This window comes from Myotis nattereri (assembly GCF_964212035.1).
Source record: "Myotis nattereri genome assembly, chromosome: 2".
NCBI classification, from domain to species: domain Eukaryota; kingdom Metazoa; phylum Chordata; class Mammalia; order Chiroptera; family Vespertilionidae; genus Myotis; species Myotis nattereri.
The window spans coordinates 155,601,266-155,622,033 of NC_138076.1; the positions used below are offsets into that span (position 1 = coordinate 155,601,266).

Sequence of the window (20,768 nt, forward strand, 5' to 3'; positions counted from 1 at the left end):
ATAAACTGAATATTTAACACACTAGAAAATCTAATACCATACTGAGCACCCAAAATATAGAAAAGTCAACCCTGAAAGTTGACATTGCGAAACAAAGATTTTAATACTTTCAAATCTGACATAAACAACCCAACTTGAGCAACCTTAAACTTTGCCCATTTTTTTTTTTTAATCCTCAACTGAGGATATTTTTTCCATTGACTCTTTAGAGTAGAGGGGAAGAGGGAGGGAGGGAGGGAGGGAAGAAGGAAGAGAGGGAGGGAGGGAGAAAGGGGGGAGGGAGGAGAGGATGAGGGAGAGGAAGAGGTATGCTCCAACCAGGGTTCAAATCGCAACTTAGGTATGTGCTCTGGCAGGGAACTGAACAAACAACCTTTTGGTATACAGGATGACGCTTCAAACAACTCTAACTGAACCACACTGGCAAGAGCATAACTTTATTTCTTGTTCCTTAGTTTGACTGCTAATTATGGCATTTATAACATAAAATATTCTACCATAAAAACTAAAATTACTTTTCTTTAGCCATTATGAATCTCAGAACCAAAACTACCATCCACTTTTATTTTCAACTTCAATTTCCAAACATACACAAGCTCTCATGTACTTAGTATCAGTCACTCAGCTTCAAGAATTAACATTCTGTCATTCTTGTTTTATCTATCATCTCCTCAGCGCCCCTTTCCCCATGTTTTTGCTGGACTATTTTAAAGCAAATCTCAGACATTCATAATTTCACCTGTGAATACTACAGTACGCACCCCTAATAGATAAGAGATTAAAATTTTTTTTTATATTGATTTCAGACAGGAAGGGAGAGGGAGAAAGTTAGAAACATCAATGATGAGAGAGAATCAATGATTGGCTGCCCCCTGCATGGCCCCCCACCAGGGACCAAGCCCACAACCGAGAATTGATCAGTGAACTCCTGGTTCATGGGTCGACACTTAAACCATGGAACCACACTGGCTGGGTGGTAAGATATTTTTTATTTTATACTACCGTTGGTCCCAATCTAATACTCAGTTCATGTTCAATTTTATACCAATTTTCTCAAAAGTATCTTTTCTCCTCCAATTGGTTTGAATCAGGATCTAACAAAAAACCCCATACATTTGCAGATTAATTTTAATAGCTTCAAAAGCCCTTACTGCTCTTGTTAACTAACTCCTTCTCTGGCTTCAATATGTAAATATGCTTATTTTCCACTTAACCTGATTTCTGTATCTATTCCTATAGTTAACTTTGACTTACATGTGTTACTGTAACTTGCTCAATTCCTTTTTGGAACAAACCAGAAGAGAAAGGAAGAAATAAAATACTCAATAATTATTTATGAGAACCTGTGAATATCAAGCATTTATCTGAGAACTACATACTAAAATTACATTCATTTATGATGAAACAGTCTAAATTTTCTAACTTCAATTAAATTTGGAAATGGCCTTTATATATTTTAATCAAATAGTTAATGAACTTGACTGTTACCATGCTCTCTTTGGTAAAACTTGGAGACATGGTACTATATTATACATTATCTTTCCACAACAGAAAGTAGGTACAATGTTTAGATGAAGGAAAGATATACTCAATCAATGTGCACTTTCAGCATTTCAAAGGAAAATATGCGTATCCACTCAAGATCTAGATGCATGTTAAATTGAGAAATCTCAAAGTATAGAGTTATAGGGAGTGTATTTATGTACAAACACAAGCATTTCCAAAAATGATATGGAGTTTGGACAACTAAAAATAACCGGAAAAAAGCAGTTTATGGTAAATAGCAGTATATAGGAACTTCATTCTAACATTATGATGATGCCTTTATCTTTACATATCAAATACCTAGGAAAGGATGTGTATATTTAATTAATAAAATAATTTATATGTACTTTCCCTCTCCAGGAATCCTGCCTTTCCAACCAAGTACCACCTTGATTATCTTTCTTCTTTCAGTACCTTTCATGATGAATGATTTATGCGAGTTGTTCCATTCTCTGACTACAGTACTCATCCCCTCCTTCGCAATAATCTACTCCTCATTCCCATTATGCTGTCTCCACTTGTCCAATATATTGCATCTCTTCTGTTCTTCCCCCAATCTCTGCAACATGCAGTATTGCTGACCATTCCCTTTCTAAAGCTCTTTTTCCCTTGGCCTCTGTGACAAAATAAAACCCAAATTTTCCTTAACCTTCAAGATTATCCAACTTGATCTTTTTGTCTTATATCATTATTTAGAGACATCCTTTAAGGTTTAACATATACTTTATTACATGTTGTTTTGTTTTTTTAAAATATTTTATTGATTTTTTTTACAGAGAGGAAGGGAGAGGTATAGAGAGTTAGAAACATCAATGAGAGAGAAACATCCATCAGCTGCCTCCTGCACACTCCCTGCAACCTAGGTACATGCCCTTAACCGGAATTGAACCTGGGACCCTTCAGTCTGCAGGCTGATGCTCTATCGACTGAGTCAAACCAGGTAGGGCTTTATTACATGTTTTATTAGATAATTCGTACATGCTTATGTTTCTCACTTCTTAGAATATAACTCCATGCCGACAGTTCTCACTAGTCTCCTAGTTTTGGTTCCTTATCTTTAACTGCATCCAAGGCAGTTTTGTTGGACTGTACCATTACTTTAAACTTTACATTCTCAGAAAAAGTCACAAATGTCTTTTTCTTAATGAGAATAATAATGACAAGATTAAAGGAGATAATGTGTGGGAAAATTTATAAAAATTCAAAATGTCTTTAAAAATGACAAAACATTGAAGGTTTGGGGATATTACCCTAGATTTATGGTTCATAGGTTGTATTTCAAATTAAAGATATTAATTTAAAATATGTAAGTATGAATGGATGAAAATGAATGAAAAGCTGGCTCTAGAGCCGTCCTCTCAACAACCACAAATCAAAATCATTCAATTCCCTCCCTCCAGTATTTGAACAAGGTTAAAATTGGTAACAAATTTTTATACTTTCAAAGAAAATTTTAAGAGTACATTTTCTGTGATCTATACCTCTTTAGTACCAAAACAAAACTGTTATAACTAAACCTACTAATGTTTCAAGTAAGCAGAGAATGTTTATAAATACTTAAAAAGTTTCAGTATAATTTTTGTTAAAATGAAATACATGATGTTTCCTAATATATATTTTAATAATTTTCAATTAAATACTTTTACTTACCATTTCTAAATCCACTTATACAGTTAATTTATAGCAATTATATATACAAACTAGAGGCCCAATGCATGAAATTCGTGGACTGTTAGGGTACCTAGCAGCTGCCAGCTGGGGCCTCCCTCCCTTCCCCTGGCCGGCCCCTTCCCCTGGCCGGCCCCGCCTCCTACTCAAACTCCTAGTCAAGAGGACAATTTGCATGCTACTCTTTTATTATATAGGATTGTACATAATTACTCTATAAAAATTTAAATGAGTATATGGTAAGTTTTTCTACTTGCATTTAAATAGGTACAATACTGAAACAGATAGTGTAAAAACACAGAAACAGAACATTTCAGTCACCTAGGTGTGTATTATTTATCCCAACCAAAAGTAGTATGCAATGGTTTAATTTATAAAGTGCTCCTTCTCTCCAGGGAGAGCACTCAGGGATAGAGTGCTGCAAAAATATTAATGTGGCATTAGATTAAGTTTATACTTAGTGTTTCAGTCACCAAATTGGAATTCTGTTAATCAGAACACAGGTGATAGAGGGACAATGAATAAGAACTACTGGCTTAGTTTTCCATTTGATTTTTTTCAGCCTCTCATGCCTTATCTGGTTAATTTTGGTTTCTTCTCTGGTTGTTTTCTAGCCCATGAAAACTGCCAAGACACAATCATCAATGACCCTTGCCTTTCTTACCACCAAATACTTAAGTGCATGCCTTTTGTGAATATTTTTAATCGATTAGTGAAAATGTATGAATTAAATCAAGTTTTCATGCTATTCTCACAAGAGGAATTTTTACTTATTGCAGCAAAATTTAGAACTTATTTCTATGTTAGCAATGCCAAAGGCATTCTTTGAAATAACTATACCTAAATGAAACCATAAAGAAAAAAATTAATAATACAATTCAATCAAAATTTAATAAAGTTGTACCGTAGAAGCTATAGCTAAGGAAAGTGTTAACATTAAACATGTTTACTATAGACTTTGAGCATTTAGGCTTTATCAAATTAGCAAAATTTCCCTTTATTCTCAGTTTCTGAGAGGCTTTTTATATACAGGTGATAATTTTAAAAATGTTGTATTCCAATAAACTCTCAATTGATAATTCATGACATATTGTTATATGTTATTTGTCACATTGTATAATGAACATATACTTACCTCTTCAGGCTTTAATATATGGGTTCCCTGTTAAACTGTTTGATTCAGTGAAAAATGAGACTTGTACTTCCATGCATCTCTACTGCAGTTCCTTTTTTCACCAATATTTATTTCATGTGTATAGTGTTAGATATTATGTAAGAAATTGTGTTTTTTCTTACAAGCAATTACTACAATTGTTTAAGTAAATAAAAATGGTATTGTATTAGCACATAGAGATGATAAAAGAAAGTATGTAATTAGTTCAATCTTTCAGGTGAAATTTCGTAATTTTAAGTTGAAAAGATCTCTCAAATCTTTGGAACTCATGGTACTTTTATATTAACCCACAAGCAATTTTGTAATATCAAGAATTATTTAAAACTAACTATCTATCTATCATCTACCTATCTACCTATCTACCTACCTATCTATCTATCTATCTATCTATCATCTATCTAAAAGCCTAAGCTACCGTTCGCTATGACACGCACTGGCCATCAGAGGGCACAGCCATGGAAACATGGACCAGACTAATGAATCTCAGAGGGAAAGGGGAAGGGCGGGAAGAGACTAACCAAAGATCTTATATGCATAGTAGAAGCCCGGTGCACGGATTTGTGCACTGGTGGGGTCCCTTGCCCTGGCCTGCGGGAATCAAGCTGAAACCGGCAGTCTGACATCCCCTGAGGGGTCCCGGATTGCAAGAGGGCACAGGCCAGGCCGAGGGATCCCACCGGCAAGAATCCGTGCACCAGGCCTCTAGTAATCCTATTTAAAAATAGACAAACATGGTAATTAACCTTACCTCCGACACGCTTCCCATTGGCTAATCAGGGCGATATGCAAATTAACTGACAACCAAGATGGCGACCGGCAGCCAGGCAGCTGAAGCAAACAGGAGGCTTGCTTGCTCCAGTGAAGGAGGAAGCCAAGGTTCCCCGCCTGCTGCTGCTGGGCTCTGAGCTTGCACTCTAAGAAACAATGTTGCAATTATAGAAGCTAAACAAACCCCATGCTTTCAGCCAGCCAGCAAGCTGGAGTTGCAACAGTGTTTCAATTATAGAACCCAAACAAACCCAGATACCTGCTTTCAGCAGCCGAGGCCTCAGAGCTGGAGCCGAGCCTCAGAGCTAAAGCCAGCTCTCAGTTCCAGTGACAGCCATAGAAGGTAAATAAATCCCAGAATAAAAAAATAAATAAATAAAAAAAGGAGAGGTTGGGAGCTTCAGTCACCCGCCAGCCTGAAAACGGCCCTCAGCCCCTCACCCAGACTGGCCAGGCACCCCCACCCTGATCCGGGACACCCTTCAGGGCAAACCAGCCGGCCCCCACCCATGCACAAGGCCTCTATCCTATATAGTAAAAGGGGAATATGCCTCCCAGCACCGGGGTCAGCAGAGCTGCGAGGCCTCCCGAACCTGGGATCAGCGGAGCCACGAGGCCTCCTGGCACCGGGATCAATGGAGCCGGAGCAGTGAGGCCTCCCAGCACCGGGATCAGCAGAGCAGCGAGGCCTCCCAGCACCAGGATCAGTGGAGCAGCGAGGCCTCACTGCCCCCGTGTCAAGCGGAGCCGCGAGGCCTCCCAGCACTGGGATCAGCAGAGCCGCAAGGCCTCTTGGCCTCTGGAGCAGCGTGACAGGGGGCAGCACCCAAACCCCCTGATCGCCCTGCGGCTCTGTGAGTGAGAGGGCGGGGCCACAACCTCCTTATCCGCCCTGCACTTTTTGTGATGGGGAAGGCGCCCAACTCCCTGATCGGCCCTGCTCTGTGCCTGATAGGGGGGAGCTCCCCAACCCCCTGATCGGCCCTGCTCTGTTTTTGATGGGTTGGAGCCGCAACCTCCTCATTGGCCCTGCCCTGAGTGTGACGGGGGCAGTGCCCCAACCCCCTGATCCGCCCTGCCCTGTGTGTGACAGGGGGCGGTGCCCCAACCCCCTGATCGGCCCTGCTCTGTTCGTGATGGGGGGAGCTCTCCAAGCCCCTGATCGGCCTAGCTCTGTGACAGGGTATGGAGCCCCAAACCCCCTGATGGGCCCTTTTCTGTGCGTGACAGGGGGCAGCGCCCCAACCCCCTGATCGGCCCTGCTCTGTGCGTGACAGGGGGTGGCACTGCAACCTCCCCATCGACCCTGCCTTGAGTGTGACAGGCGGTGGTGCCCCAACCCCCCGATCGGCCCTACACTGAGCGTGACTGGGGATGGCATCACAACTTCCCGATCTGCCCTGCTCTGTGCATGACAGGGGGCAGAGCCCCAACTTCCCAATCGGCCCTGCTTTGAGCCCGACCAGGGGCTGCACCTAGGGATTGGGCCTGCCCTCTGCCCCCCGGAAGCGGGCCTAAGCCAGCAGGTCGTTATCTCCTGAGGGGTCCCAGACTGAGAGGGCACAAGTGGGGCTGAGGGACACCTCCCCACCAGTGCACAAATTTTTGTGCACCGGGCCTCTAGTACATATATAACAACCTAAAGATAAACTAGCAAAGAATAGTACTAGTTCTAATCTAGAGACTAAATGTCAATATTCACAAAGAAATTATCCCTAACTTCTAAAACTTCATCAATCAAGAAATCTACACAATTCTACTATGTACTTTTATAATCTTCTTATATTAAGTTCTACCCTTGTATTATATGCAATTAAGTGCAGTAAAAATAAACTGTAATATACTTAGGCACATTCTCATGAAATTTAAATAGAATTTTACACAAGATAAAAAAGGTAGAGAACCATTCATTAAAGGTGCATTTTATTAAGTACCAGGTCATTCTTCTCTTTTATTTACTAGGTTAACAAATAGAATCATTATTGTAAGCATTTTAAAATATAGGTCCACAATCCTTTATTAAAAAACCTGGAATTCCTACATCTCTGAAAACTTAAAAAAAAATTTTTTCACAATTCATTTGAGGGTACTCTAACCAATATGAGGATATTTATAGTCCTTATTTATCCTATCCAGTGTAAATATTGGCTGAAAATTAATGTGCTTGATTATGACAGATATCCCTGGACTCTACTGAAATGTAAAATAATAAGGGCATATGGGACATATTTTCTTCTCAAAGGCATAAGAAATCTGAATATTAAAATACAACTAGCCCTGAGCTGGCTGGTATAGCTCAGTTGGTTGAGCCTCCTCCCATGTATCAATTCCTGGTCAGGGCACATGTCTGAGTTGCAGGCTCCATCCCCAATAGGGGGCATTCAGGAGGCACCAATTGATATTTTTCGCATGTCAGTGTTTCTCTAACTAGCCCTAAGTGTGTGTGTGTGTTTTAATATATCTTTACTGATTTTTCAGAGAGGAAGGGAGAGAGAGAGACAGAAACACCAATGTGTTTCGAAGTACAACCGCTTGGTTCATAGGTTGATGCTTAACCACTGAGCCACATCAGCTATGTCCTAAGTGTTTTTGATAATGGAGTGAGGAACTGATGATTCTAAAACCATTCAAAATATTTTTCCTATTCTATATGTTACCTTTTCACTATGTTGTTTCTTTCTTTAATTTTTTTTTTTTTAATTTTAGAGAGAGAGGAATGGAAAGGGGGAGACAGAGAAAAACATCAATATGAGAGAGAAACATCAATTGGTTGCCACTTGTACGTGCCCCAATTAGGGATTGAATCTGCAACCTTGGCATTGTGCCCTGATTCGGAATGGAACCAGCGACCCTTTGGTGCACCCAATGATGCTCCAACCAACTGAGCTACATCATCCAGGGCACTTGGATTGTTTCTTTTACTGTTTCTTTTCAGTTTGATATAGTCCCCTCTATTATTGCTTTTGTGCCTATGCTTTTGGTGTCATAACCAAGAAATCACCTCTTAGACTAATGTCATGAAGCATTTGCCTTAAGGTTTCTTCTAGAAGTTTTATGGATTCAGGCTTTATTTTTAAATCTTTACACCACATATCTGATAAAGAGATAATGTCCAAAAAATATAAGGAACCCCTACAATTCAATAGCTAAAAACCAAAGAACAGATAAAAAAATGGGCCTATGATTCAAGCAGACATTTCTCCAAAGAAGGCATACAATGAAAATGCTCAATATCTGTAATCATAGTAGAAATGCAAATCAAAACCACAAGATTATCTCCTTATACCATTATCAAGAGAACAAAAGATAAGTGCTAACAAGAATGTGGAGAAATTAGAATCCTTGCATGCTATTGGTGAAAATGTAAAATAATGCAGTTGCTATAGAAAACTGTATGAAGGTTCCTTAAGAAATTAAAAACAGAAATACAATATGATCCAGAAATCTCACTTCTGAGTATATATCCAGAAGAACCAAAATAAGTATATTGAAGAAATATCTGCACTCCCTTGTTCATTGCAGTACAATTCACAGTAGCTAAAATATGGAAACAACCTAAATTTCCATTAAAAATTGAATAGATAAAGAAAATGTGATAAACACAGAGAATGAAATATTATTCAGTCTTAAAAAGGAAAGAAAATCCTGCCCTGTGAGATAACATGGATAAGCCTGGGGGATATTATGTTAGGTAAAATTAATTTCACAGAAGGACAAATACTGCATAATTCTAATTATATGATGTATCTAAACTAGTATAACTCATGGAATCAAAGTAAAATGGTAATTCCTGGGGGAAGGAAGAAATGGAAAGTTAGTGTTCAACAGGAATAAAGTTTCAGTTGTACAAAATGAATAAATTCTAAAGAGCTGCTGTACAACAATGTGCCTATAGTTAACAACACTGTACTGTGAACTTAAAAAACTGTTTAGAGGACAGATCTTACCACAGTTTAAAAAATGTTTAAAAATATTTCTAATATTTTTCAGTCCTCATTTACTATTAAAAGCAATTCTTATACTCATGTATCTCTACTTGTGCTTTCATATTCTAACACATGTTTTAATAAACAAAAATATTTTCACATCAAAATCATTGTGATAAAGAACATTTTTTAAACAGATACTTGAGAAATATCAAAAGCCTGAAACAAAATATTAAAGAAAATGTTTAATAGTGATTTAACTGTATTAGACAATATAACATAACATTAATACTACACCTTATTCTATAAGAGATTTGAATTGGAAGCCTTTTTAGTAATAGCACATTAAATGAAAATTTACATAACTTCTATACTGAGGAAAAATATTAAAATATAAAGAAGGTACGTACAACACACAATGAGATTCTTCTATCATTCTGGACTTCATTATCTCAAATCAAAGGCTTCTAAATCATGTAATATACCATAAAAAGTGGGAGCACTTACTTAGGAGTAGAAGGACCCCTTGGCCATGTTCCGTCTTCATTTTTCTGTTCTATCACTAACACCTACAAATATGACACAGTAAGAGTGTTTGTCTTAACCCCAATGTTAAAAATAGTTTTAAAAGATTAGCTGAATTCACTAAGAAACTAAAGTAACCCTGTGATTAACTAAAGCACACAGTATATAAGGTGAAGAGATATTTGTATTTTGATTCCAAAGCTAGGCAAAGGAGACAAAAATTTAAGAAGCAAAATATAAAAACTAAGCAATTGAACACACACACACACACACACACACACGAGAAAGATAAGGACCACTCATTTGGGGGAGCAAACTCTTCAATATATATTTGTTTCACTTCCTAACAAGGGTACTTTCAATTTTAGTAAAAAAATAAATTAAAAGTTCAGGATAGTGTTTAGTTTATTTATCAGTAGTCAGAAAAGAACTTACAAAATCTGGAAAACATTTTTAAAAAAATATTTTTATTGCCCTAACCGGTTTGGCTCAGTGGCTAGAGCATCAGCCTGCGGACTGCAGGGTCCCTGGTTTGATTCTGGTCAAGGGCATGTACCTTGGTTGCGGGCATATCTCCAGTAGGGGGTGTGCAGGAGGTGGCTGATGGATGTTTCTCTCTCATCGATGTTTCTAACTCTCTATCCCTCTCCCCTCCTCTCTGGAAGGGAGAGAGAGAGAGATAAAAACATCAATGATGAGAGGGAATCATTGATTGGCTGTCTCCTGAACATCCCCTACTGGAGATTGAGCCTGCATCCTGGGCATGTGCCCTTGACCAGAACTGAACCTGTGACCCTTCAGTCCACAGGCCAACACTCTATCCACTGAGCCAAACCGGCTAGGGCTAAAATCTGGAAAATTTAATGCACATTCTTGGAAACATTCCTATTTCAAAATCTGATAAATGCATTCCTAGCAAGAAGATCAAATTATTTAAATTCTTGAAGCCTCAGTTTTTTCTAACGTACATAATAAAAAAAATAATAGTCATTACACAGGACCAATCACTGAAAAGAGTTAACGAAATAAAACTATATATTTAAAATTGTCCCCCAGAGCTACCACAAGGCCTGCTGAATGGTAACCAAGGAGAGAGATGGAGGTCTATTGGTAGACAAGAAAGAGAGCTGGCTGGTTTGGGAGGGGAATATTGACGAACTAGTAGAGTTCCAAGTTCCTTACTCCAGCTTCAATCAGGTAACTCTACCTTTAATTGCAATACATATTAAAAATTTAAGATTTCACTAAGAACATAATGGCTAAAGTATCAAATAACTGTTTTTATAGTCTATTTACAGAAATATGGAAGATTGAAAGTGGACATACCAAATACTGGAGGCAGAGAGATCTGTTAAATAAGGGCTGGGAATGACACAGAGATTAATGAAATATTTAGAAGGCAGAATCAGTAGGACTTGGTGATTGTGTTTAAATGTCTTCATTTTTCAACATATTTATTCCTCTGGATTATATCATAAAGAAAGAACAAATTGGGGCTTGATACCTTCTAGCAGGAGCTGGCAAATTATAGTTCACTTAGTTTACTGACTGCTTTTGTAAATAGCTTGTTGGAACATAGCCATTTCCATTTGTTTACATATCCTCTCTATGGTTACTTTCATTATACTAACAACGGCAGAGTTGTAGTTGTGACAGAGACCATAGAGATGGCTGAACCAAAAATATTCACTATTTAATCTTTTATAGAAGTTGGCTGACCCATCTTATTTAGCTGTGTTTTTTTTAATGGAAACTTATTTCTTTTTATATTCAAGTTCAAAGAGGGAAATAGGAAGTTATAGTTAAGTGTCCAGCAAGGATAAGGAAGAAATGAGTTAGAAAAAGGAAGTGAGAGCCAACAGGACCCACTATAGTTGTCAAATGTCCAAAATGTTTGTGACTTAAGAAAGCTCCATGTATGGTATGCTTAAAATAAACAGTACTACTAAACAATACCTGTCCTTGGTATAAACCAGCATCCTGAATGGTGCTGTCTGGTTTATTCAGTGGTTCAAATGTATTGCTCATGTATTTGTTCCACAATCTCGTCTCCTTTTCATCTGGAATATTGAAGATTTTTCTTATTTCCTTTTCAATTGTATCTAAATTTAAGGAGAAAAGATATGTAAATACAGTATTTAAGTATATACCACATAGACCTAAGTGCTCACCAGCATAAAAGTCCCAAATTTAAAATACTGATATTATAGTAAGAATAGGTGAACGAGTATGTAAAAAAATATGTAAAAAAACAATAAACAAGATTTTTAAGACCAGGTGTGCTTTTTAAGAAAATGGTAATTATAACTCTGACAGATGATTACTTAGGGAAATTGAGATCTCAAAAGGTAAAGGAGTTCAATCATATTAACACCCAAGTATAATTTATGTCATATAGCTTAAATTTATGTTTATATATAAAATCAACATAATTTTTTGATATGTAGGAGTTAGAAAATAAAGTATGACTCAGATACTACAAATGGAAATTTTTAATTATGACATAATTTCAGAACAATTAATATTAAATTAAGTATAATTTACAATTTAAATAGTTTGTTTTAAAATATATTTTTATTGATTTCAGAGAGGTAGAGATAGAAACATCAATGATGAGAATCATCAATCAGCTGCCTTCTGCACACCCCCTACTGGGGATCGAGCCCACAAATGGGGCATGTGCCTTTGACTGGAATCAAACCCAGGACCCTTCAGTCTGCAGGCTGACACTCTACCCACTAAGCCAAACCAGCTAGGGCTGAATTAATTTTAATAGACTATACTCTTTGGATAGATTTATAGATTCTTATTGTACATATTTTAATGTCATGATTAATGTAATATTATAGATAGTAGTCTCCCTCACCCCCGTATCTGCAGTTTTGCTTCCTGAAGTTTAAGTTACCTGTGGTCAACTGCGGTCTAATAGTATTAAATGGAAAATTCCAGAAAAATGCAATTCATAAATTTTAAATTGCATGTGTTCTGAGTAGCAGGATGAAATTTCAGCTCTCTGCTCTGTCCTACCATGAACGTGAGTCATTCCTTTGTATGGCCCATCCATGCTGTATATGCTACCTGCTGCCAGTCACTCATAATGGCCCCATAGTGCAAGAATAATGATGCTGGCAATTTGGATACATCAAAGAGATGTAAAAAGCTTCTTTTAAGTAAAAAGGTGACTATCTATATATATATAAAAGGCTAATATGCAAAGTGTCCCCTCGGGAGTTCAGCCAGGAGTTCGACCACTGGCTGACCACTAGGGTGTGGTGTGGAACATGGTGGGCAACCAGGGGCGGCAGTGAGGTGCTAAGGGAGCAAGGGCTAGAGGAGGCGGGGAACCTGCTTGACCCTGATCGCTGGCCAAGCCTAGGGACCCTACCCATGCATGACTTTCACGTACCGGGCCTCTAGTAGTACAATAAAATATTGAGACAGACAACATTCACATAACTTTTATTACAGTATATTCTTATATCTGTTCTATTAGTTATCAGTAGTTATTGTTGTTAACTAGAGGTCCGGTGCACAAAATTTTGCACGGGTAGGGTCCCTAGGCCTGGCAGGAGATCAGGGCTGATTGAGGCCTTCCTTCGTTCTGCGCCACCCTCTGGTGGTCAGAGCAAGTCATAGCGAGCAGTTGAACTCCTGGTTGGTAGAACTCCTGAGGGGAAAATTTGCATATTAGCCTTTTATTATATAGGATAATCTCTAACTGTGCCTAATTTATAAATTAAACTTTATCATAGGTATGTTTGTATAGGAGGAAACAGAGTACAGATATATATACAGTTTGGTACTATCCCTGGTTTTAGGCATCCACTAGGGGTCTTGGAACATAAGCTCCATTAATAAGGGCACACTACTGTATTATATTGAAAACTTTCAGTATTTAGTATGTAGCATTGTTTTCTTTTCCTAATGATATTCTACAAATCTTGAAATTCAAAAGGTAATTTTTTCATAATATGATAGTTATATATGGAATTCCTAATATTTTAAGCATTCATTTCAGAAAGGTGACTGTGAGTTTATTGAAATGTCCTAGCAAAATAAAGAGGGCGAAAAAAAAAAAAATCACACACAATATTTTATTGGTGAAAACATTAGTATTAAAAAGCACAGGATACTGAAAGATATCCTGTGAAAAATATAGATTAAAAGTGTTTTCCTGCTGTGAAATGGGTGACTGGTAAAAGGCAAATGACATATAAAATTCAGAAATACTTTTATTTACTTGTAAGCTAAGTGTACTTAATGATTGCTTCCAACAAGGAAAACTATACAGTGCCATAATTTATAACCGCTCTTCCTTGTTGAGGAGTTCTGCATTAAGTGTTATCTCCAATGTCTATTTACATTTTCCAAAAAGATCAAATTATTATGGTTAAGCTTGTTTTCCAGTAACTTTATTTGAAAATAAATACTGTTTCTGATTTTTATTTTAAGCTGTTTTTATCAAAAGTACTGAAATTTGTGATTCAATTACTAATCGTTGATTTAAAAAACTTTTCATTCAATATATTCTTGATATTATATTACAACTAGAGGCCTGGTGCACGAAATTCATGCACAGGGGAGTGTCCCTCAGCTGGGCCTGCACCCTTTCCAATCCAGGACCCCTCAGGGGATGTCTGACTGCTGGTTTAGGCCTGATCCCTCTCACAATCCAGGACCACTGGCTCCTAAGCACTCACCTGCCTGCCTGCCTAATGCCCCAACTGTCCTCCCCTGCTGGCCTGGTCGCACCCCCAACTGCCCTCCCCTGCCGGCCTACTCGCCCCCATCTGCCCTCCCCTGCCAGACTGGTTGAACCCCCAACTGCCCTCCCCTGGTCACCCCCAACAGCCCTCCCCTGCAGGACTGGTTGCCCCCAACTGTCCTCCCCTGCAGGCCAGTTCACCCCCAACTGCTCTCCCCATCAGCTTGATCTCGCCCCCAACTGTCCTCCCCTGCTGGCCAGATCTCGCCCCTACTGCCCTCCCCTGCCGGCCTGATCTCGCCCCAACTGCCCTCCCCTGCCGGCCTGATCGCCCCGAATTGCCCTCCCCTGCCGGCCTGATCGCCCCTAACCCCCAGCCAGCCTGATCTCACCCCTAGCCCCCTGCCAGCCTGAACTCCCCCCTAACTGCCTCTGCCTTGGCCCCCACCACCATGGCTTTGTCGGAAGGAAGTCAAACGTCCGGAAGATGGCCGGTTGACCTGGTCTAATTAGCATATCACCCTTTTATTAGTATAGATAGATAAGGCCTTCAAATAGAATGAAAAATTTTACATAAATTTCAGTGTACATTTATAGATATATATATATACAGATATGTAGACATATAAATATATAAAGGGAGTTAGGTACACTTTTATTTGAAACTTTAATTCCCTAATCTACTCATCATAAAAGTTCTTTAATTTATAATCCTGTTATAAACAAAATACACATTTTCAAATGCTAAAGTAAAACATAATTTGATGCTTTTAAAAAAGTAAAATGGCACAAATATTAACTTCATTTAATAATGTAAAGTGAATTTAGAAACCATAAATAATTCAACATTAAGCTAAGACATAGTGCATCAAGCTTGGAAATCTATAATGTTAAATACAGACCCTTAACATCATTATCATCCTAGTAACATTTAACAAATAGAATTATAATAGCAATGATTTAACAGATCTTGCTTTACCTATTGTGTCAGCCTTGCTAAATCTTCTAGTTACAACATTGTTCATGTTTCCATTTTCACAGAGCTTCAATTCTGTGAGGTATACTTCTACTTTGCAGTGCTTTACAAACATACCCTGTTCAACCACCTGAAAAAGCAAAACAAAACAGTTTCAGCTATAGCTCAATATATTTCACTGTCTCTAACAGAATACATTTTCTAAAGAGTCTTAGAAAAAGCCACAGATCTTCAATGGAAAATAATAACTAGTAAAATCTATCAATATAAAAAATATTAACTATTTGAAAAGGCAAGAAACATTTTTGGAAAATTTAGTATTTAACAGAATATGAATAATCATATTAAACACTAAGAGTATGGAAAGGTATTCTACTGATCTATGAAGATACTTAAGTACACAATGAATACATTCAGTACTTATAAGAAAAAAGTTTACTCAAAATGTAAATACTACTCTGACTAAAGATACAGACATACTTATAGTTTTTAGTACTGATCTCAAGCTGAAAACTTTTTAAAATAAGTTTTATACAATTTCAGCTAGCAATAGCTGTCTCACTCTGTATGTTAAAACAAATATTTTAAAATTACTGCTGCCAAACTGTTTAGCTATGCGCTATACCTGATATGTTAGTTTACCATCCTCAGATGACTTTGATCTTTAAACACACACTTAGTAATTCTACGCAACAAGTGAAAATAAAAAAAGCTGCTTAAACATGCAAGCAATAAAGCAGAAAGATAGAAAATATGTGTACATTAGGGTCACCTTTTTAATAAGTATATTTCCTTTTGCTCTTCTAAAGGTTAACTGTAGGGTTTCAGTCATGAATACTGTTGCTGAAAATAGTAATCAGCCTGATATGTGATACATTAGACAAATATGGCAAAAGGGAGGCTCCAAATGACTCCTGCACTCACACGCTTAGCATCACTTTAGTAAGGGATTTAAAATTTTCTCTTTCACTTGTAGGGAAACAGTTTTAGCTCAAAAACTTCAAATGTAGTTTATCTAGCACTTAATGTCCAACCCAACATAATTTTTATGATACTTTGTCATATATATTCTCCTACTGCATTTATTTATTATTTTACTGAAGTGACATTGGTTAACAAAATTATACAGGTTTCAGGTGCACAATTCTACAGCACATCATCTGTACACTGCACTGTGTGTTCACCACACCAACTCAGGTCCCCGTCCATCCCCATGTATGTCCTCTATACCCTCCTCCAGCCTCTAAACCCACTATCACCTCACTGTAGTCCTCCTATTGCATTTCTAAAACAGGTTAATAGCCTATGCCTCTCCTTCTATTAACTTAATTCATTTTACAAACCAATATGTAAATTGTCTAACTCTTAAGTTAGACAATGTTTTATCTCTTTATGCTTATTTTGAGGTTAAGAATGTAGCAAAAGAAACCACATCATTTTATTTTATAAGATTGCTTGTAGCAATATTTAAGTAGAAAAACTAGGAATCAAATATCACTATCAATAAAAAATTTGTTCTAGGACTCAATATCAGAAAAGAATCCTAAAATATATTAAGGTAGCTACTAATCATTGATAAGTTGCTATAAAAACCACAGGCCTCATTTTTATGGGGGAGAAAATGAAATGACCAACAACAGATCAGGTAATGGAATACAGAAACAGGATAAAATAATAAAAAATATGAACATTCCTCATGATTTACATGGAGGTATATATATTTTAAATAATCATAGTTCTTTTTTTAAAGGCAATTAATTTTAATAACACTAACAGATATTTTTCTGAAAAAACCCCTGGTGATTTAACTGTTAGAAAGTTATTATAAACAGTGAAAAAAATACCATCCAGACAATTTCAAAATCCACACTTCCCTGGGATTCAGAACTTTTCTCATTTTTTTCTTCTCTCTGACAATATGCTACATTACTAAAACACTCAATATCACTACTTGGAATACTATGAATATATTTATAAGATATTATAGTACTTCTAAAAGTAGTGTATTAAAAAGCTATTCTTGTTTGGGATGATGAAAAATTTTGGAAATAGTGGTGATGGTTGCACAACATCCTGATTGTAATTACTGCCACTGACTTTTGCACTTAAAATGGCAAGTTTTAGGTTTTACATACTTTATAATAAAAAAAACTTAAAGGAAACAAAAAAGGCTGTTCTTTTAAAAAAATATTTCTGTCTTCCAACTATTTCTGATTTAAAAGAACCATACTATATGAATGATTATAGCACTTCAGCACAGAAAATTAATTATCATATTTATGTATTCATGTTATGATCATATGTAAATTATTTGTTTATATAACATAGCTTTTATTTTTATTTATATAAAGTTTCCTACGTTCATTAAAAATGTCTGCACTGAAAATAATCATTTAAAATGGTTGCTATGAAGACTAACAGAAAGAAGCAGGCTTACAAAAACAGGTTATAAAGTTATATTTATCTATTATTATAACCATTAAAACATACATTTGAAATTTAAGCCTGGAAGGTTACTATTCAAAAATAATAGTTATGTTTCAGAATTAGAGGTGACAATTAAAATAGTTTGTTTTCTAAGTAAATAATCCTATATAATAAAAGGCTAATATGCAAATTGACTGAACGGTGGAATGACCGGTTGCTATGATGTGCACTGACCACCAGGGGGCATAAGCTCAATGTAGGAGCTGACCCATGGTGGTCAGTGCACTCCCACAAGGGGAGTGCCACTCAGCTTGAAGCCCTGAGCCAGGCTCATGGCTGGTGAATGCAGCAGCGGTGGCGGGAACCTCTCCCACCTCCACGGCAGCACTACGGATGCCTGACTGCCAGCTTAAGCGTCAGTTGGACATCCCCTGAGGGCTCCCAGACTGCAAAAGGGTGCAGGTCGGGCTGAGGGAGCCCCCGCCCCCCTCCCGAGTGCACAAATTTCATGCACCGGACCTCTAGTGTTGTTATAAATAAGGAGCAAGCACAAGGTAAAATCTGGCTCCTTGTCCAAAATTTAAGACTTATGATGGCTATATAAAAGTATTTCTGCCCTGGCCAGGTGCTCAGTTGTTGGAGTATCATCCCATACACTAAAAGTTTGCAGGTTCCATCCCCAGTAGCAGTGAGTACATGAGGCAACTGATTAATGTTTCTCTTTCACATCAATGTTTCTTTCTCCTCCTCTTTTCCTCCCCCGTGCTTCCTCTCTCTTTAAAATCAATCAAAACATCTTTGGGTGAGGATTAAAAACTACATATTTCCATTAATTAAAGGCCACATAGAAGGTAAAGCCTCTTTACTGAGTTAGTGAGGAAAATACAAGTTTATGCTGAATTAAATAAATATAAACTCCATTTGTTCATCTTGCTGTGAATATTAGAAAACATTTTGTATAAAGCCATGAAATATATTTAATAAACTTAATGTATGAAAGTTTACAGAAACTTTATTTCATTCCAAATAATGCCTTCTTACCCCCTCTGGAAACAGAAAGTAATTTCTAAAGAAATCCTTTACTCAACAACAATTTGGTAACACTAGGCCTAATGGACACATTTACTATTTTTGAGGAGTGAGCTACCTTCATTTTTGTAGCATTTACTAATAAGCACCTATACTTAGTGCTAGGTGTCACAGGTGAATTAGACTTAGGCTCTGGAGTCAGAGTGAGAATACCTAGTGGTAAAGACAGACAAGTAGAGCAGTATAACACAAAGATGAAATCATACTAGTAGTTGTTAATACTAACAAATGCTACATGTTATTTTCTATCTACAAATATTTAAGGATGCGTCTTTTCAAAAATGTAATACCATTACCACAACTAAAATAATTTAAATGAATCGCTTAATACCAATTATCTAGTCAATGTTCAAATTGTCTCAAAATTTCTTATTTTTAATACATTGTTTGAATCAGATCCCAAATAAAATTGACATATTACAATTAATAGTCTCTTCAATATATTTTAACTGAAACTGTCTATTTTTTCATTTTTGCAATATTTATTGACTACTTCATAAATGTTGAGATGTATTCTAAATAAGATGCAAATAATATTTAACTACCCCCTTTCTTGGGATGTTGGCAAGCATAAATTAACCAGTGCCTCGATTGAAGTGGGAAAACTATGACCTACAAGCTAAATCTGACTCACCATCTACTTTTAACATTTTACTGGAACACAGCCATACTCATTATTCATTTATGTATCATCTATGGCTGCTTTTGCACCCAAAACAGCAGAGATGAGTAGGTTCCACAGAGACCATTTTGGCTCGCAAAGCTAAAAATATTTACTATCTAGCCCTTTACAGAAAATGGTGACTCCTATGGCCATTAATTCATTAGGTCTTTTAAAAATTTGCTCAGTAATGTTTTATATTTTTCAGAAAATCAGTTTTTGTTGGTTTATTTCTAAGAAGTCTGATGCTACAAGCATTATTTTAAAATTCAACTTTATTTGCTACTGATATGTAATTGACTTTTATATATTGACCTTATATCCAGCTATCTTGCTAAACTTAATTCTAATTGTTTATCAGTATAATTATTTTGAAATTTTCAACATATAAAATGTCTTACATTTTTATTTTTTATGTTTTAACCTTTATTCTTTCAGTTCTTTTCCTTGGATCACCAAACTGGCTAAAACCTCTAATATAGTTATCCTTGTCTTGTCCCTGATCTGAGAGAGCTTTGAATATTTTACCAATAGGTATATTTGCATAGCTTCTGCTCCTAGCTTTCTATTTCTATGAGTTAAAAAAAAAATCATACATGAATATTGAATTTTATCAAATGCTTTTTCTGTATCTATTGAGGTTATTTTTCTTCTTTATTCAGCTGATACCAAAATTTTAAGTGATTTTCAAAGTTAAATCAAAATTGCATTTAAAAATCCAGCTTATCCATTTTTAATTGCCCTTTTTACTTATTGCTGGATTTGCTTTGCTAATATAGTGTTTAGAAATTATCCATGTACACGAGTAAGACTAGCCTATAATTATTTTTTTATAATGCCCTTCAAGGTTTTGTGTCAAATTTATGCTAGCCACAAAGTAAGTTAGGAAGTATGCCTTCTATTTTTGGAAAAGTTTGAATTAGATTGGTATATTTCTTCCTTAAATATTTGATAGAATATACTGATAAAACCTTCTAGACCTGTATTTTACTTTGTGGAAAGGTTTTCATTTAATGATTCTATTTCTTTAATCACAAAGTGCAATGCAGACTTTTTATTTCTCACTGTTTCAACATTAAGTTGTATTTTTGTAAAAATTTGTCCATTTCAGCTAAATGTTCAAGTTATTGCATGAAGCTGTTCAGAAACATAATCTTTTTAAAAAGTCTTTAGGATCTGCTATGATGTCCCCTTTTGATTCCTAAAAAGGTTATTTTTGCCTATTCTCTTTTTATTCTTAACCAGTCTTGCCAGGACTCATCTTTATTTTACTGGCCTAAGTTTACTGTTTTTGCAATGAGTAA

At 36.6% G+C, this 20,768-nt stretch overlaps 1 protein-coding gene across 3 annotated transcripts in view; it reads right to left on the bottom strand.

Moving 5' to 3' along the window:
- USP15 (ubiquitin specific peptidase 15) overlaps positions 1-20,768 on the bottom strand; it is a 127,472-nt gene that overhangs the window by 68,235 nt on the left and 38,469 nt on the right. For 2 of the 3 annotated variants that reach the window (XM_081082312.1, XM_081082313.1), the window contains 3 exons: positions 15,291-15,417; positions 11,563-11,708; positions 9,589-9,650 (listed from right to left, as the gene is read on the bottom strand). In XM_081082312.1, coding sequence (XP_080938438.1) covers positions 9,589-9,650; positions 11,563-11,708; positions 15,291-15,417 — 335 coding nt within the window. The remainder of the gene's footprint in view (positions 1-9,588; positions 9,651-11,562; positions 11,709-15,290; positions 15,418-20,768) is intronic. The other variant, XR_013995479.1, reaches the window with a different exon arrangement.